The sequence below is a fragment of the Mastomys coucha genome, unplaced genomic scaffold, assembly GCF_008632895.1.
Source record: "Mastomys coucha isolate ucsf_1 unplaced genomic scaffold, UCSF_Mcou_1 pScaffold9, whole genome shotgun sequence".
NCBI lineage: Eukaryota > Metazoa > Chordata > Mammalia > Rodentia > Muridae > Mastomys > Mastomys coucha.
This window is the reverse complement of record NW_022196915.1, coordinates 108,572,344-108,589,080: the sequence shown is the minus strand read 5'-3', so window position 1 is coordinate 108,589,080 and position 16,737 is coordinate 108,572,344. Positions and strand designations below refer to the sequence as shown.

The 16,737-nt window shown below is 39.4% G+C and overlaps 1 protein-coding gene across 1 annotated transcript in view; it reads right to left on the bottom strand.

Annotated features, from left to right (window-relative positions):
• Positions 1-3,311, bottom strand: part of Itgbl1 (integrin subunit beta like 1) — a 266,884-nt gene extending 263,573 nt beyond the window's left edge. Inside the window, exons 1-2 of the mRNA XM_031361717.1 lie at positions 2,836-3,311; positions 1,736-1,953 (exon numbers count right to left, since the gene is read on the bottom strand). Of these exons, the coding sequence (XP_031217577.1) occupies positions 1,736-1,953; positions 2,836-2,933 (316 nt within the window). The 5' untranslated portion in view covers positions 2,934-3,311. The remainder of the gene's footprint in view (positions 1-1,735; positions 1,954-2,835) is intronic.
• Between the last annotated feature and the right edge of the window lie 13,426 nt (positions 3,312-16,737).

Genomic DNA, 16,737 nt, shown 5'->3' with positions numbered 1-16,737 from the left:
TTTCAAAACTCATACCATTGTGAAGGCCTTGCCAGAGACAATAAAGCCAAAGAGACTGGTATAATGAGAATTTTGGTCTCTTTAAAAAACACAAAAATGTTATGGAAATATGTTTTTGTTTTTATTCCATGTACGGGATATGGGAATGCTTTAGATTGATCATAGCAGCTATGATTTGTCGAATGCTCAGGAAGGGGCATGATTTTACCAGCTGAAGATAGATTACATTGAGAATTCTGGGGACTCTTCAGAGGGTCTAAAAATTCCAAAGCCCTAAGAGAGGACATTGCTGCTTCAGTGCTGCTGCTATTTGCTGACATAGTTGTAAGCAAAGAGATAAAAAGAAATTGGATATCCTGATGATGAAGTTCAAACTTGACCCAAGGAACTGGATGCCTCTAATCAGCAGGAAGTAGTCTAAGGAGATCAATGCTCTCTTTCCCCTTTATCCTTCTTTTTCTCCTACCTAGTGTTGGGGTGTTGGAAGGGATAAGGGAGGAGTAGGAAGGTAGATAAAGGAACCCAATAGAGTATCCAAAAGTATTGTTATAGATTGGGTGATTATTGAATTTGGAATGAAATGTAGATAAAGCCTTGCTTTCATTCCAAGGAGACACCCCTAATAATTCAGTCTTGAATCTATTGTAGTTATATGACCAGGGTTGAGTCACAGCACTCACAAGGTCTCACAAACAAGCCACCTAGAAGCACCTGTGCTCCTTTGAGTACCTTCTAGGATTCCTTTTTCAAGTCTTATACAAACTATTATTATAACTCTCCCCATGTACTCTTAGGCCCAGGTTTAAAGGGAAAACATTGTTGCTATAAATTTAGTTTTGATCTCTTGATGTTATTGTTGGACACCTTTGTTCTAGCAGACTCAAGGGTAAAATAACTTGCTTTGTTTTCCTACTAACTGGCCAAGCCCTGTTTGGCACACATCATTTTGGCTTTGCTAGTGAGGTTCCTGTATTGATCTATTGATCACAATAAATTAACTGAGGCAGGCTCCTAGCCACAATTAAATGGCCCAGTTACACAAAATTGTTAAAGAAGTTAAAGATTTTGACCCTTTTCAATGACACTTTCTGATGAACTTGAATTATGCTTTCAAGTGTGCAAGAGAAACAACAGCTCAGAATTCCAAGCAGTTAAAAGAAAATTCATCCAAATAAATATGTGACTTTGTAATTTTCTTCCATCATGTTTTAGATATGTACCTCTCTCTCTCTGTGAAGCACATCCTAAGTGTGAAAAGCAAATCTGAGCTCAAATATACAATTTGCCTGCTTGATTTTGAGGAAAATAGCATCCCTATATTTTCTATAAAATGAGGATCAGAATCTTCAAATATGATTAACATGTCTGAGAGAGATAAGGGAATCCATCAAGATAACTCCGGTTGTGAGACTGTGAAGAATCTAGTCCATGATAAGGAGCCACAGGAGAGGCAAGTGAAATATAGAATGTAAGTATGTATATATAATATATATTTATATATATATAAATATGTTTATATCAAATATATATTTATATATACACAGATGTTTATAATTATTGTTTATAAATATATATGCTTATAATATATGCTTATATTTATACTTTTCACTTAAGTGAGCGCCCCAGAAGAAAAGAAACACTGTAATAAGTGATGCCAAAAATTCATAGAAGCATGACCTCTGATAGCAATAACTGGAGGCAGGTGACTCCCAAGGGAACAGCGCTTCTGCCTTACCTGCACAGGCTTTCCCGTCGTAGGTCTCGCACACCCACTCATGGCACTCACACAGTGGACCGAAGTAGGTGCCAGGTTCGGTCACGTGACAGATGCAGACCCCACACTCGCACCAGCCACGGCCATGGCACAGAGCGCTCCCTGGGGCCTGCCCAGGTGCACGACATCTGCGCTCGGACTCTGCCCGGGACAGCCTGCAGGGGGCGCCTGACAGGCTTCTGCAGGAGATAGAAAGGCCACAGTTAGGCCACAGTCAGTCACAGACCCCGCCCCTTCTACTCCCAGCCCACACTCCGTGGAGAAGAGGCCTGCAGCCTCATTTCTCTGTGGGCCAAGTAAGCCTCTGAAGGGTTGTTTTAAACAGGACTAAAAATAGCACCTTCCAAGTAGACAGAGGCGACGGCCTTTTGCTCCTCGGAGGATTGCCACTGAATCTTAAATGCACATTTTGATTAAATGCAAATTAGCCTGAAGTATGATACTTGGATGGCTTTTTGTTCTTTCTCTTTAAAAAGTGCCCATTGTTATCTGATAGCTAGAGGGAGATTATTTGGTAAAAATAAAGAGAGGAATGTATAGAAAAAGTTAAACATATCATATATATATAATAGGAAGTAATGTTTTTAAATTGTGCTTGAAGTAGACCTTAAAGTAGTCTACGTTTTAAAAGTTGGAACTTGTTGCCTCTTTCAGAATACAATACAAGGTGTGACAGGGCCATCAAGCAGGTGCTATATTAGAAGTGGAAACAAGACTGCCTTTCAGGGTGAGACAAGTGTGCATAAGTTCATCTTTGACTTGAGGTTAAAAAAAAATAACAACAAAAACTAAACAAAACAAAACCCTAACACGTATTTGCAGAGGGAGAAATGATACTCGCTTTATTCAATGAGCATTTTTCCAAAGAAAAAGTGAATGAACAGATTATGAAACAACATTAAAGTTCGATATAAGGAAAGAAAAGGCAGAACAGGTTGAACACTGTTTATCTCATGTCCCACTTAGTAACTGTTCTTGGCTTAGGACAGTTATCTGTAAGCTTGAGTTCTGCCACCCACAGCAGGGCAGGTGTGTCTCAATCAACAATAAACCAAACTTACCTCAGAGATGGTGAGAAGCTTTGAGGAGCAGCTGACAGCCCAATGAAGAGAAGGGAGGATGCCAGCAACAAGAAGTTCCTGAAGCCTGGGGGATGCATGCTGAGCTCTGCAGGCGGGAGGGCAGACCAGCTGCACTGCTGCTAGGTGGGGCTTCCACCCCAGGCGGCAAGAGGAAGAAGTGTCACCAGCAGATGTCCAGGCAGAAGGACTTGGGATACCGGAGCTCACAGGTTCTGAGCTCCTCCTGGAAGCTCAATTGCCTGCGAAGACTTGGGCAGTGGATCTGCTCTGGGCGGGGTGCGGGTGCCAAACTCCTCCAGTGGAGAGTCTAGGCAGCGAAGTAATTAGAAACAGTTGTACAAGCAGATGGTTTATTTTGACATTTTAAAAAAGTGTCCTGTTCACAGATTTGAGAAAATCACGTCTTTCTTCAAGTACTGGCCCCCGAAATATTTAATAAGAGAATATTTGGACTGGCTGATAGGAAAGGCACCGTTAAAATAATTCCTGAATTGTGAAAAGGAAGGGGAGGGTTATGGTAAACACGGAAGGGAATCGCCTTCACCAGCTTTTTTAAAGAAGCCCCATTGGCATAAGTGATGCCGATGAACAAAGCTGACAATCACAACTTTGTATTTATTACGCTTTGTCTTTAATCATGGGTATTTTATTCCTTAAATGTCTAAAAAGTGTATTTTTTTTTTCTTCCAGTTATTCAGGCCAGTTTCTTATCACAGCCACATTTTTTTTTCCTTGACTTGGACAGTCCAAACTAAAGTTGTTCCAAATCCACTCTATTCTTTCCCATGATTTCAGTATGCAGAAACAAAATAAAATATCTGTTTAAAATGTGATTTGCACTAAAAAAAAAATCAGCAGTGTTTTTTAGTCACCTATTCGGTGCCAGCCTCTGATATTAATTCTGATTGTGAGAATGATCACACATTGTTTTGCTAATTACACTTCTATCAGGCACCAGACTCTGTGCCAGATGGAAGAGACATACAAAGGGCAAAGGGGACATCTTCCTTTCCAGGAAGGCAGAGGACTGGTAAACTGTCAATCAAAACAAAAACACCAATTCCAGAGGACCAGGGATTGCAATGAAAAATTACTTCCTGATTAGATACAGGTAACAATCACAACTAAGAAGGGAGGAGCTGAGCTGAAGGCTAAAGAAGGAAGATTTAACCTCGATGATAAATGTGGGGGTGGAAGAGAAAAGAGATGCAATTTTATTTTATTCCTACTTTAAAGATAAAATCTGAGATCAAAGAAATAAACTGATGACTCACTGGAACTCACAGGAAAGTTAAAGTGAGGTTTTATCTGAAAACAGTGGGACCTCACTCATGGTCACTCCCATTGTATGGCCATGTGGGAGAGTGTGCAGATGGAAGAAAGTCTTCATCGTGTGAAGAACACTTTAAGTGTAATGGCTTCTTCTGATGTTGATGATTCCTGGAATCATCCATGGCTTTGCAAGTCTTAAGGTTAGGCATAAGCTCCTACATGGTAGAATTTTCTCTGGCATTTGCACAAGTAGGTAAAAGGACAATACATCCCAACACTGACTGCTGGAGCAAGAAGGAACAGAAATGCCCTTGAACAGAAATGCTCTCTTGGCCTGGATCTGTACCAAGAAGAGCTCTGCATGGATGCCAGTAAACAGTTGACCTTTGTCAATCCTTAGGTCCATCAGGAGATAGACTTGAAGTAGGTGTACAGTACATGGAGTGGTATTGGAGGCTTTCTGAGGAGAGAATTCTGAGATATTGGTACCAGAGTATGACCCAGAAAGAAAAGCCTGAGTTCCAAGTTGGCAGGTTCCCTGAACAAAATGACCTGCTCATCCTGTAGAGAGGGATTGTTTTAAAGAGAGGCTGATAGGGGAGTTCAGTGGTTGAGAGGCAGAATGGGACTCTGGTTCCCAACTGGGGTCCATGGGTCAGCAGCATCAGCACCACCTGGAAACTTACTAGAAATGAGCATCTTCAGGCTTTCTCATCAAACCAACTGAATCAGTGGTGCTGCAAGAAATCAGCTTCCACAAAATAAGTAGAGATGCCTTGCAATGTATAGGACACAAGGTTGAAGCTAAAGGTGTCTGGATATTGGAGTGGTCTTCCCACTCCTAGTACAAGTTTTAGCGTTACATTCCTTCCCACCCATACCTGACAATGGAGACAAGTGGATTGGCTTTCCTGCAAACATCAAGGAACCCTGGAGATGAAGGGAAGATGAAATAACAGAGAAGCATCTATCTCAAAGCTTGAGTAGGAAACTACAGTGAAAACACAAAACTTTAATGTGGAGCATGTATTATTTATCCTCTTTGCTTTTTTCCCCCAAAGGGAACAAGACTCATTATAAAATGGAGAATTGATTTTTGAACATTTTGAATATTTACTTTGTGGATTAAAATGATATTTTGAGGCTACTGTTTTCTCACCCTCATCCAGTGTAGCATTCAAGTGTGTGTGTCTCTCTCTCTCTGTGTGTGTGTGTGTGTGTGTATGTGTATGCTTGTGTATGTTTGTATATGTGTGTATGTGTTTGTGTGTGTGTATTATTAGAAATACACATTTCTAGGCTCTTCTCCCAGTTCAACTGAACCATGAAGTATATTTAAATAGTGCCCCAAGAAATTTATTTGAATCAAAGAATGAGAATATGTATGATTGAACTTAGAGAGAGCCTTAAGCATACTATGCAGAAGTTCTACCACTAGGCTACATCTCCATCTGTCATTTTTTAATTTATTTTTAGATAGATTCTCACTGAACTGTTTTGGTCTGAACTCATCATACAGTCCTGACAGTTGATACTCTACCAATCCTGACAGGCCTTAAACATGTGATGCTTCTGCCTTTGACTCCTAAGTAACTGGAATGTAGATTTGCATCATTGGACCCTACCAGTTTTACAGAGTATGCAACTGTGTAGGAAAAATAGTATGTACTAGGCAGCTGAGGAGATTTAAACATTTGGATCATTACATTACAAGGCTTCAGAAATTAGGTTTGGTTGACTTGGAGACTCAGTAAAATATCTTAGAACCACAGAAACTCTGTCTTAATAAAATGGTAAATTTACATCTGCTTTGGTTTTAAGCAAATTTACTTTCTTTTTTTTCCTGTCCTAGTATTAAATATTCACTTCCTCACCACTTTTGCTTTGTATAAATGTCCTGTGTTTCTCAATTTTTGAGGCATGAAGAAAGACCCTGAGTCATGTATGGCACAAAACAATAAAGAGAGAGAATAACCCATGCTCCCATGCATATAGAACAGACTCAAAGAGAATGGAAGTATCTCAGTAGCTGACTATAGTATTTAAATCTTTGGGTCACAAAACTATGGAATTTAAAGACTTAATAGTTTTCTTGAGCCTGTTTGCTTCTAAATTAAACTTCCTGACAGCATACTTGCCAAACAATGGTGCCAACTTGGCAAGAAGACAAAAAGGTAGCATAGCTTGTCTTTGAAAACTACTCCTGGGTCTTTAACATTTGACTCCGTGTTATTTGAAGACGTCATTAAAATAATGAACTAAACAATAGGCTGAATTTGAATGCTTAAAGACATGAAAATGTCTTTACCAGGGTCACTGCCTACACATTTATTTCCCCAATAATTCTACACTTCTTAAAGGCAAGCATTCCATATCTTTAACATATGTTTCACAAATTACAGCTTCCGGGCATTGATACTCTAACTTCAGCCATGATCATTCCACTTGTGCACGGATACAAGTATATTCCACAAACACATCTCTTTAAAAACTTTCCTACCCTCAGTTTTTTACCCAAACAGTAAAATTCACTGTAGACACCGTGTCATGTTTCTCTAACCCTTTCTAAAATATAGTGAACACACCTGTGCATAACTTTACAAGTAAGCAATCACAGAGTTGATAAAGTTGGTGAGAGGATCACACACTTAGACAACCTCTTCTTTCAAAACAATAATGGCTTTGCTCAAATGGTATACAATGACTGAGAGTCTCTCCAGTTACTGGCTTAACTGTGATCAGTCTTTCTTTTCATAAGAATTTTCTGAAAAATCTATTAGTTACTATACACTTTCATTTTAGGGTTTTTTCCACAAGTTTATTACCACCATGAAAAACATTCCCTAATATTACTATATATCAATATGCAATTAATGAATTAAATAAATTAAACATATATGTCTTGACTACAAGATCTGAGAATTCAGATGAGGCAATAGTGTCAACTCTGGCTTATGACACAAGGAGTGGGGACCTGGAAATGTCATAAGCAGAATGAATACAACTCAGTGCTGTGTAGCCTAGAGTTCATCTAGGCACTTGCACTCAAATATAAATGGGGTGTTTTGTTTTGTTTGTTTTGTATTTTCATTTTTTAATTAATATTTTAAAATTCTCTCTCTCTCTCTCTCTCTCTCTCTCTCTCTCTCTCTCTCTCTCTGTGTGTGTGTGTGTGTGTGTGGGTGTGGGTGCCCCTCTGAACAAAAACAAGGAAAAAGATCCATAAAAATTACAAATATACAAAATTAAACAAAAACGCAAAATACCAACAAGTCAAAATGTCCCACAAAATCATGAGTTTGTTTTGTGTTAGCCAACCATTCCTGGGTATGGGACCTGCCATTTGGGTTGAAATTACATAATGATACTTCATTGGAGGTATCAATTGCAAGTAGTGTCTTCTTTTTCCTCTTCTTTTCCCTCTTCCTCCTCCTCCTCCTCCTCCTCCTCCTTCTCCTTCTTTTCTGAGACAGGGTTTCTCTATATAGCCCCAGGTGGTTGTACTGGAATTCACTTTTCAGACCAGGCTGGACTTGGACTCATAAACTCATCTACCTCTGCCTCCCAAGTGCTGGTACTAAAGTCATGTACCACTACTGCCTGGACTGCAGATAATTTCTTTAGTAGGAGATTATATGCTCCATTTCAGTGCTGGGACCCCATCGGACTTTTTTGTTACACTGCCACAATCCCTGTGAGTTCACATGTACATCAGTTCTGATGAGTCTGGAAGATCCTTTTACCCAGTACCTCTCTCTAGCTCTTATAGTCTTTCCCTTCCCTTTTTCCTACAGAACCCTGAGTCCTGAGAAGAGCTTTGAAGAAGACATACCATTTAGGATTAAGTTTCAAAAACTCTCACTCTCTATATATTGTCTAATTGTTGGACTTGTGATAATTTCCATCTACTGAAAGAAGAAGCTTTTCTGATGAGAATTAAGTAAGGCACTAATCTAGGGGTATAGCAGTATAGCATTATGAGTCATTTTTTGTTATGTTTCTTAGCAGAGAAGTAATGTTAGGTTTTCCCCTAGACCCATGAAGTCTCAGGTTCTTGCCCAGGATAGCAGTGCCAGGTATGTGTTCAACCTCATTAAGTTTCCCTTAAATCCAACCAAAAAAGCCTGTTACTCCTTTAATAGTTGTACCACTGTTACACCAGTATAACTTGTAGGCAGGTCACTGTCATAGGTTGTAGGGTTGGTAGTTGGATGATATTAGTGATTAGCATGTAGTGTACCTTCTGGAATCATGAATGCTTGTAAGTAGGGAATGAATCTTCTAGTTAAGCAACAGATCAGTTCTCTGTGTTTCATGACAAGCATTGTCTTTAGGCTATAGAAAGCAAACAATAATCTTGGCTGTATTCTATGATGTTTGAGACACTCCAAAGGACCCTTTGAGAAAACAAACAACAAGATACAACCCATTCTCATCATTGGAAGTTTGCATGTGGTATAAGATTTCTAGCTAGAACATTGTATCCTCTATTATTTTGTGGCTCCATTTAGATTTCATATATATACATATATATATGGAATATTTTCATGTAAATAAACTTTTATTTAATGAACTTTCAGCAAGAAATTCTAGTGGGATTTGAAGTGTACTGTGCACATTTACATGAGAATTAGATAAAAACAGATTCAAAAAGGTCAAAGAGTTCTTATTGTACATAGAACCTCAAGGAGGTCCAGGCATGTGTTTTGACATTAAATTTCACTCATAGCTCTGTTTATAAGATTTTTCTCAGAAAGGGGAATACAGATAGTCTTTTGTAGGCTGCTTCTAAATTCCTGACTCTCAGCCAGTGAGAATGTTAGAAAAGAAGGAAAGTAAAGGTATGTGAGAAAGAAAAGCAAGCACAGTACTCTTAGATGTGGTGTAATGTTTTCACCTTTAGTCCCCCCTCTATCTGTCTCAGGGCAAAGAATGTCCTTGGAGAGTCCATTTCTGACCACAGTCTAAGACTATGTGCCTATCCTAGCATCTTTTACCCTGTTTAGTTTTCAAAAGCACTTCAATAATATCTAAAAATCATTGTTTGTATTTCTTTATCTTCTTAGGTACAGTATGCCACCCTCTATTTCAACGCAAGTTTAATGAAATTTGAGGATTTTTTTTCTTTCTTATCCTTTATTGAAATCTCAGGGTCTTGACTAAAGAATCCCAAGAAAAGAAGTTCTCAGATAATGACTTTAAATTTTTAATGTACCTTGATAAAAATCAACAGTTTTAACTAAAGCATAGTTAATAGAAAAAAAGCAAGCACAGGCATTAAAAAGGTAAGTTCAGATTAAGATAATATAAAAATCAGTAAGAAAATTCTATCATGAAAACATCAAGAAAGCTGGTCTCAAAATTTAACACCACCCATTGAAGCTCCAGTGCATGTACAATACGAAGAATCTGTCCCATTACTCAGTAAACCTCCAAGTTGATGAAAAGAATCTTGATTTTACTCAAAGCCCACATGGATAATATTTTTAACCTAGGGCACCTTTCAAAATTTCAGTAGTGGACTGTACACAGGAGCATTCATAAAGGCAAAATATTCCTAAGCAGCAATAAAAAATAAGTTTGCAATTCCAAGAAAAAGTAGAACTTTGTCCTGGGCCAGAGTTGTGGAATAAAATAATGATGTGTGGTTAACGTCTTTTCCAGATGTGAGCCCAAGACCAGCGGGCATTTTTTCCCTCCCACGTGAGAAAAACACCTGGAAATATTAGTATTCTCTGGAAGAAGAAATATTCTTTTATTCTGGTGAGTACTTTTGCAGTTCTACTTTATGATGAAGGATGATTTTAGAGAAAACAATCTAGAAGTCATTTTCACTGACTTCATAAGCTAAAAGGAGTCTCCTATTACTTAAATATAATTTCTATCACAAATAATAGATTTTTATTTCTTGGTTGACAAAAGTTGATCAATCAGGAGCAGCTAAGAATAGACAGGGAATGTTTATGCAGTGATGGAAGCACTTTCAGGATAATTACCTGACAGTCTATGTCCTTGCCGGGTCTGCTTTATTTGCTGGATCCCAGCAACAGCAGGATGAAAGAGTCTTAGTTCATTCTAATGCAAAACTTCTGTGATTATGTTGCAGTTAAAGGGGTGGAAGAGTACAGGTAAATACAAGTCATGGAAACATAGTAGAGGCTTTTTAAAAAAATTTTTTTTAAACTTTTATTGCATTATGATGAGAAAAGTTACATGATTCCAATTTATCTGAATTTGTTAACATTTAAAAACATATTTTAATTAAATAGAATTGAATCACATTCTTGTTCCCCTTTTGTACCACCGTTCCTCCCATAGACCCCCTTCAATACCTACAATATGTTTTTTGTCATATTCCTTAAAATTTATAAAATATTATAACAATAAAAATAAGTATTATAAAAGTTGTTTGATATAAAACAACAATCAATTTAACAGTCTTATGTAGATGCTCGTCTACAGCAATAGTGAAAATACATTTTTCTCAATATAAATTTTAAATAACTCCAAACATATTAGCTGTATACTTAAAAATAATACATCACTACTAGTATTTTCTTAAAAGTCTTTTTGTTTGTTTTGTATTTAGCAGAGTTTAAAATCTTGGCTCTTACTGTGGTACAAGCCTAAAATAAGAACAATTTTTAGACATTGGGTTTCATTGTAATAAGGCTGTATTACAATGACCCTCACAGACTCAAGTTACACAGCTCTGGAACGTCCCTATACTCACAGGGATCTATCTCAAGGGCCTAGTGCCAAGATCCTCAAGGAAGAGGTGAGGGCAGAGGAGACTGGGAGATGTCCTAGCAGTAAGGGGCAAAGGGAAATTGCAAGATACCATACCATGTCTCTGTGTGTGCGTGTGTGTGTGTGTGTGTGTGTGTGTGTGTGTGTGTGTCTGTCTGTCTGTCTGTCTCTCTCTCTCTCTCTCTCTCTCACACACACACACACACACACACACACACACACACACACACACACGGGCTTGTGACGAGACCACGCACCCTGAGAGAAACTCTGAGAGGACTAAATCACCCTGTGCCTCAGTTTCCTTGGACCGAGAGCTGGAAGAAGCCCTCCCTACCTATGTTCACTGAACCACCTGGGACCGGAGCTTTGAGTAACTGAGCACAGGTGGGGGGCGGGCACTGTTCTCTCCCTGTCTAAGGTGGAATAGAGGCTCCTGCCCTGGCCAGCTGCTGGTGGGGAGAGATCTCCTCAAAAGCTACGAGTCTCAGACACTTGTTGAGAGCCAGGTGATGGTGCCCAGTCCCAAGCTATTCTGGAGGCCGAGGCAGGAAGATCTTTGTGGATTGGCCTAGTTTTATGTCAGCCTGACACGAGTAGAGTCAATTGTGAAGAGGGAATCTCAATTAAGAAAATGCCCCCATCAGATTGGCCTGTGAGCAAGCCTGGGGTATACTTTTGTGATTCATTGACTGACTAATTGATGTGAGAAGACCCAGAGCTGGTGAACCTGGGTGCTATAAGAAAGCAGGCGGCCATACTATGAGGAGCAAACTTTAGATGGTTTTCTGTTAAGCAAGGGGAATGTGTAGTCCCGGCATTGTTGTAGGTAGCCTGTGTGGGGGACTGGAGGAGGCCCCAGAAGGACTGTGGTGGTGGTGGTGGTGGGGGGGGTTCATCAAAAAAGGCCGAGCACTGGGCTTTAAAATCTGTAAAAAAAAAAAAAAAAAAAAAAGCTGCAAAACCAAACCCAGGGAGTCTTCCGGAAATCTGCTATGTGGCTTTGGACGAGTCACAGCTCAATCTGGTTGTAGAGAAGATGGGAAAGGAACGGGTTGGTGGTCACCACGGTTGGGTGTTGGGCCCTGGGGTCCTGTGTCTTCTCCTTACCTTATTCTTTTGGGCTGGAGAGGGATCCAGCAGCATGTGCTGAGCCAGCGGGCACCCACTGAGTAATATTCCAACCTTACTATTGCCTCTGCTCATAAAACCTTGGATGCCAGCTTACAGAAAGTCACATTCTGGGTTCTACATAAAATGCGGAGTTGGTGGGGAGCCAAGAGGGGACTCTGACTCGCTGAAGAAATGATCAGAACCTAAAGCCACATTACCTCTACAGGCACAGGGAGTGCACAGCTCCCTGCCTCAAAAATTATCTGTCTTTATTTTATAATTGATAAAATATAATTGTGGATACTAAAGACAGCATATACTTAGTGATGAAATTGAAACATAAAAAAAAATACTATGACTTAATACCATATCTTTATTTTCATTCTCATGGTATTTATTTTTCAAAAAAAAAATTTTCAGTGATCCACATGCCCAAGTTTTTCAACATAGAGATCTGGGCTATTCATTTTCATCGAATGTTATGATGTGCCAATCATGGTCAATGCCAGAAGTCTTCAAATATAACAATCTGCTCTGAGATTCATCATCTTTTTATGGACCTTGGAGACAGGAAGAATGTAGCTAACTGATCTTTAATTTTATATTTATTAGAAAAAGTACTCAGGCTTGCTTAGAAATGTCTTCATTTACCAGCACACCTCCAAAGGTTGAAGGGAGGGGAAAAAGGAAATAAATGATGTCATTATATCATAATTATTTTGGTTGCAATAAGCCTAAAGCCACTTAGCTCATCATTGTACATGCCAAATAACACAGCAGCACGCCATTTTTGCATCATTCTAGGATACTAATTGTTTATAACTCAGCTCTCCTTAAAATAATCTATGAAAGGAATAAGACCCCTTTGGAAAAGAGTTGCTTGTCTATGTTTATGGGTGGACAGTTTGGATTCAAACACCCAGCTAGAACTCAGCTAAACTCATCCAATTCATATTTGCCTCTGAAGCTATGGCTAAAATGGACAGGTGATGTATTCTTTTCTCCAATTGGAGACTGATACGTACATCTGTTTCCGAAGATTCACTCCACTCCTGTCATTGAGAATGTTTTCCAACCTCTTAATCCTATTGCAGGTTTCCAGGACGGTGCTTTGGCTGCTTGGCAGAACCATAACTGCCTTAGTCAATTCTAACTGCGGGGTACTGTTGGTTGCATTGATCCAGCTTTAGCTTTGTTAAAAATGTGAACAAAATAACTGCCTCTTGGAATCAAAACAATGTTACATTTTTATGTTATTCAGCCCTGACAATAACTTCGTGAGTTCAAAATATGATACTAAAGGACATAAAAAAAATCTAGAAAACAAAAATAAAGATAAAGGTCTAGCAAGTCACAAAGAAGTCATTTGTGCATAAAGTCAATTGATTCTGTTGGAACAGAATCAGCTTTAGATCTGCTAACAAAGAAAAGTTACACTCTGTACCTGGTTATTTTCCATTTCAGTTACTTCTTTCTCCTCCCTCATCTCTTGTTTCAGGCAACTCATTTTCCTTTAGTTGAACTTGAGTATTGAATCCGCCCCACCCCCTTCTTTGGCAGCATGTGTCTGAGTGGAATAATTCAGTTGTTTGGTTATAAAACTACTTAAAACATTTTAAATTGGCACATATCCAAAGCTGTTATCAGGAACAATCCCAGGTGTTTAGATACAAAGAGAAATGGACACAACCCTAAAGAATGCTTCTCATCAACTGTGACATTTCTCAGGATTACAAAGATGTTCCTAATTCTATATAGTCCTACTATCACAGCCATTGTCTGCCATGCCTTTATAAACTCCATCTTGCATTTATTAATGTGTGCATTGAGGGAACCATGTCATTTAGAATCGCCTTCAAGAAAGCACTTGTAAACCAGTCAGAAAGGAAGTAGAAGTGTAAAAACTATCAGCTACTGTTCTCTTCAGACACTGTCTTAGCTTGTCTTAATCATGGTCATTTTCCACACAACCTGTCAGTCACTGGATAAGACAATGGTACAAAGATGCAGCAATCTCTGCATAACGCAATGTCTGACTTTAAAATCTTGGTTCAAGATCTTCCTAAGAGGCTCACAAAGAGACAAAGGCAGTGAGTTTAAGAGGCTGATGTGGTTCCCCTCCCATTCTGCCTATCTCCCTTTCCCTATCCTGGAGATTTTTTCCAAGCAACCCTTCAGTACTTTTCATCAGATCCCATTCTCTCTTGTTCTCCCTCCTTTTCCTCTTTCCCTCCTTCTCCTTCTCCCTCTTCCTTTCCCCTTCCCCCTCTGTGTGTATGCACTGCAAAACCTTACTTTTTAATGTTTCAAATGGCATCACTTCTCATAATTAAGTCTTCCATATCTTTTTATTTTTTCAAATACCCAGATTTATTGTTGTAATAAATTCTTTTTTCTTTTCTTATTTATTTGTATTTCAAATATTACCCCCCTTCCAAGGTGTTCCCCTCCACAAGCCCCTATCCCCTCTTCACTCCCTCTGCCTCTGTGAGATTTCTCTATCACCCTTCCACCCACTCCTGCTTCAGCTAGCTAGCATTTCCCTATCCTGGGTCATCAAGCCTCCACTGGACCAAGGGGCTCCCCTCCCAGTGATGCCAGATAAGACAATCCTCTGCTACATATACAGCTGAAGCCATGGGTACCCCCTATGCACTCTTTGATTGGTGGTTTACTACCTGGGAGCTTTTGCGGGGGGCATCTGGTTGGTTGATGTTGTTGTTCTTCCTATGAGGCTGCAAACCCTTTCAGCTCCTACAGTTCTTGCCCTAACTTACCCATGGGGTACCCAGTCCAATGTTTAGCTGGGTACATCAGCATCTGTATTGGTCAGGATCTGGCAGAGCCTCTCAGGAGACAGATATATCAGGCTCCTGTCAGCAAGCACTTCTTGACATCCACAATAGTGTCTGCATTTGATGTCTACATGTGGGATGGATCCCCAGGTAGGGCAGACTCTGCATGGCCTTTCCTTCAGTCTCTGCTTCACTCTTTGTCCCTGTATTTCTTTAGACAGAAGCAATTCTGGGTTAAAATTTTGGAGATGGTTGTGTGGACCCATCCCTCAACTGAGGTGGGGAGGGGCATACCTAACCTCTGGATATAGTCTCTAAAAGTTCTCTCTGCCTTTTGTGGGGTATTTCAACTAATGTCATCCCCATGGGGTCCTGGGAGGTTTTTACTTTCCTGGCTTCAGGAGGTTCTTGCTTTCCTGGTTGCTACCCCCAGCCCCCACTGCTATACACCTTTGCTTAATTTCCTGACACTCTGTAATCTCCTCCCATACCTGATTTTTCCCCTCCTCCTCTTCTCTTCCTCCCAAGTCCCTTCCACCCACTACTTCCCTTGATTATTTTGTTCCCCCTTCTAAGTAGGACGGAAGAACCCACTCTTTGATCTTTCTTCCTCTTGAGCTTCATGTGGTCCATGAGTTGTATTGTGGGTATTCCACACTCTGCCTAATATCCAATTATCAGTGAGTACATACCATGTGTGTTTTTCTTTTGACTGAGTTAGCTCACTCAGGATATTTACTAGATCCATCCATTTGCCTGAGAATTTCATGAAGTCATTGTTTTTAATAGCTGAATAGTATCACATTGTGTAAATGTACCACATTTTCTGTATCCATTCCTCTATTGAGGGACATCTGGGTTGTTTCCAGATTCTGGCTATTATAAATATGACTGCTATGAACATAGTGGAGCATGTGTCCTTATTACATGTTGGAGCATCTTCTGGGTATATGCCCAGGAGTGGTATAGCTGTGTCCTTAGGTAGTAGTATATCTAATTTTCTGAGTAACTTCCAGACTGATTTCCAAAGTGGTTGTACCAGCAATCCCACCAGCAATGTAGGAGTGTTCTTCTTTTTCCACATCCTCACCAGCATCTGCTGTCACCTGAGTTTTTTATCTTAGCCCTTCTGACTGGTGTGAGGTGGAATCTTGGGGTCATTTTGATTTGCATTTCTCTGATGACTAAGAATGTTGATCTACTACATAAACAAACTGAAAGAAAAGAAAACCACATGATCATTTCATAAGATGCTTAAAAAGCATTTGACAAAATTCAACATCCCTTCATGTTAAAAGTCTTGGAAAGACTCATAACTAAACATAGTAAAAGCAATGTACAACAAACCAGTAGCCAACATCAAACTAAATGGAGAGAAACTTGAAGCAATCCCACTAAAACTGGGGACTAAACAAGGCTGCACACTCTCTCCCTACCTAGTCAATACAGTACTTGAAGTTCTAGCCAGAGCAATCAGGGTTAGGGGGTCAAAGGGATACAAATTGGAAAAATATCACTATTTGCAGATGATAGTATAGTATATTTAAGTGAATCCAAAATTTCCACCAGAGAACTCCTAAACCTGATAAACAACTTCAACGAAGTAGCTGGATATAAAAATTAACTCAAACAAATAAGGATTCTTCCACATCTTTAAAGACCAAGTTAAGTTCACTATCTTCTATTGATCTCTTCAATGATCTTCAGTCCAACAAACTCAACAAACTCTGCTCTTAAAATGACAACCATTTAATTGTAGTTTAATTTTTTGTATTGTACCTGCTTTATTGCTGTTAGCTATGCTTTCTTGAATCTTGAAGGTGTGTCCCACAGAGGGCTGACAACTATGTAGTGTTTCTCCAATTCCTTCAAATTCAGTTTCCCTTGGTGTAGATGAAGCAAAGGTCATTGATATACTTTTGAAACCAGTTCCTTCGAATCTCTAGGTCAC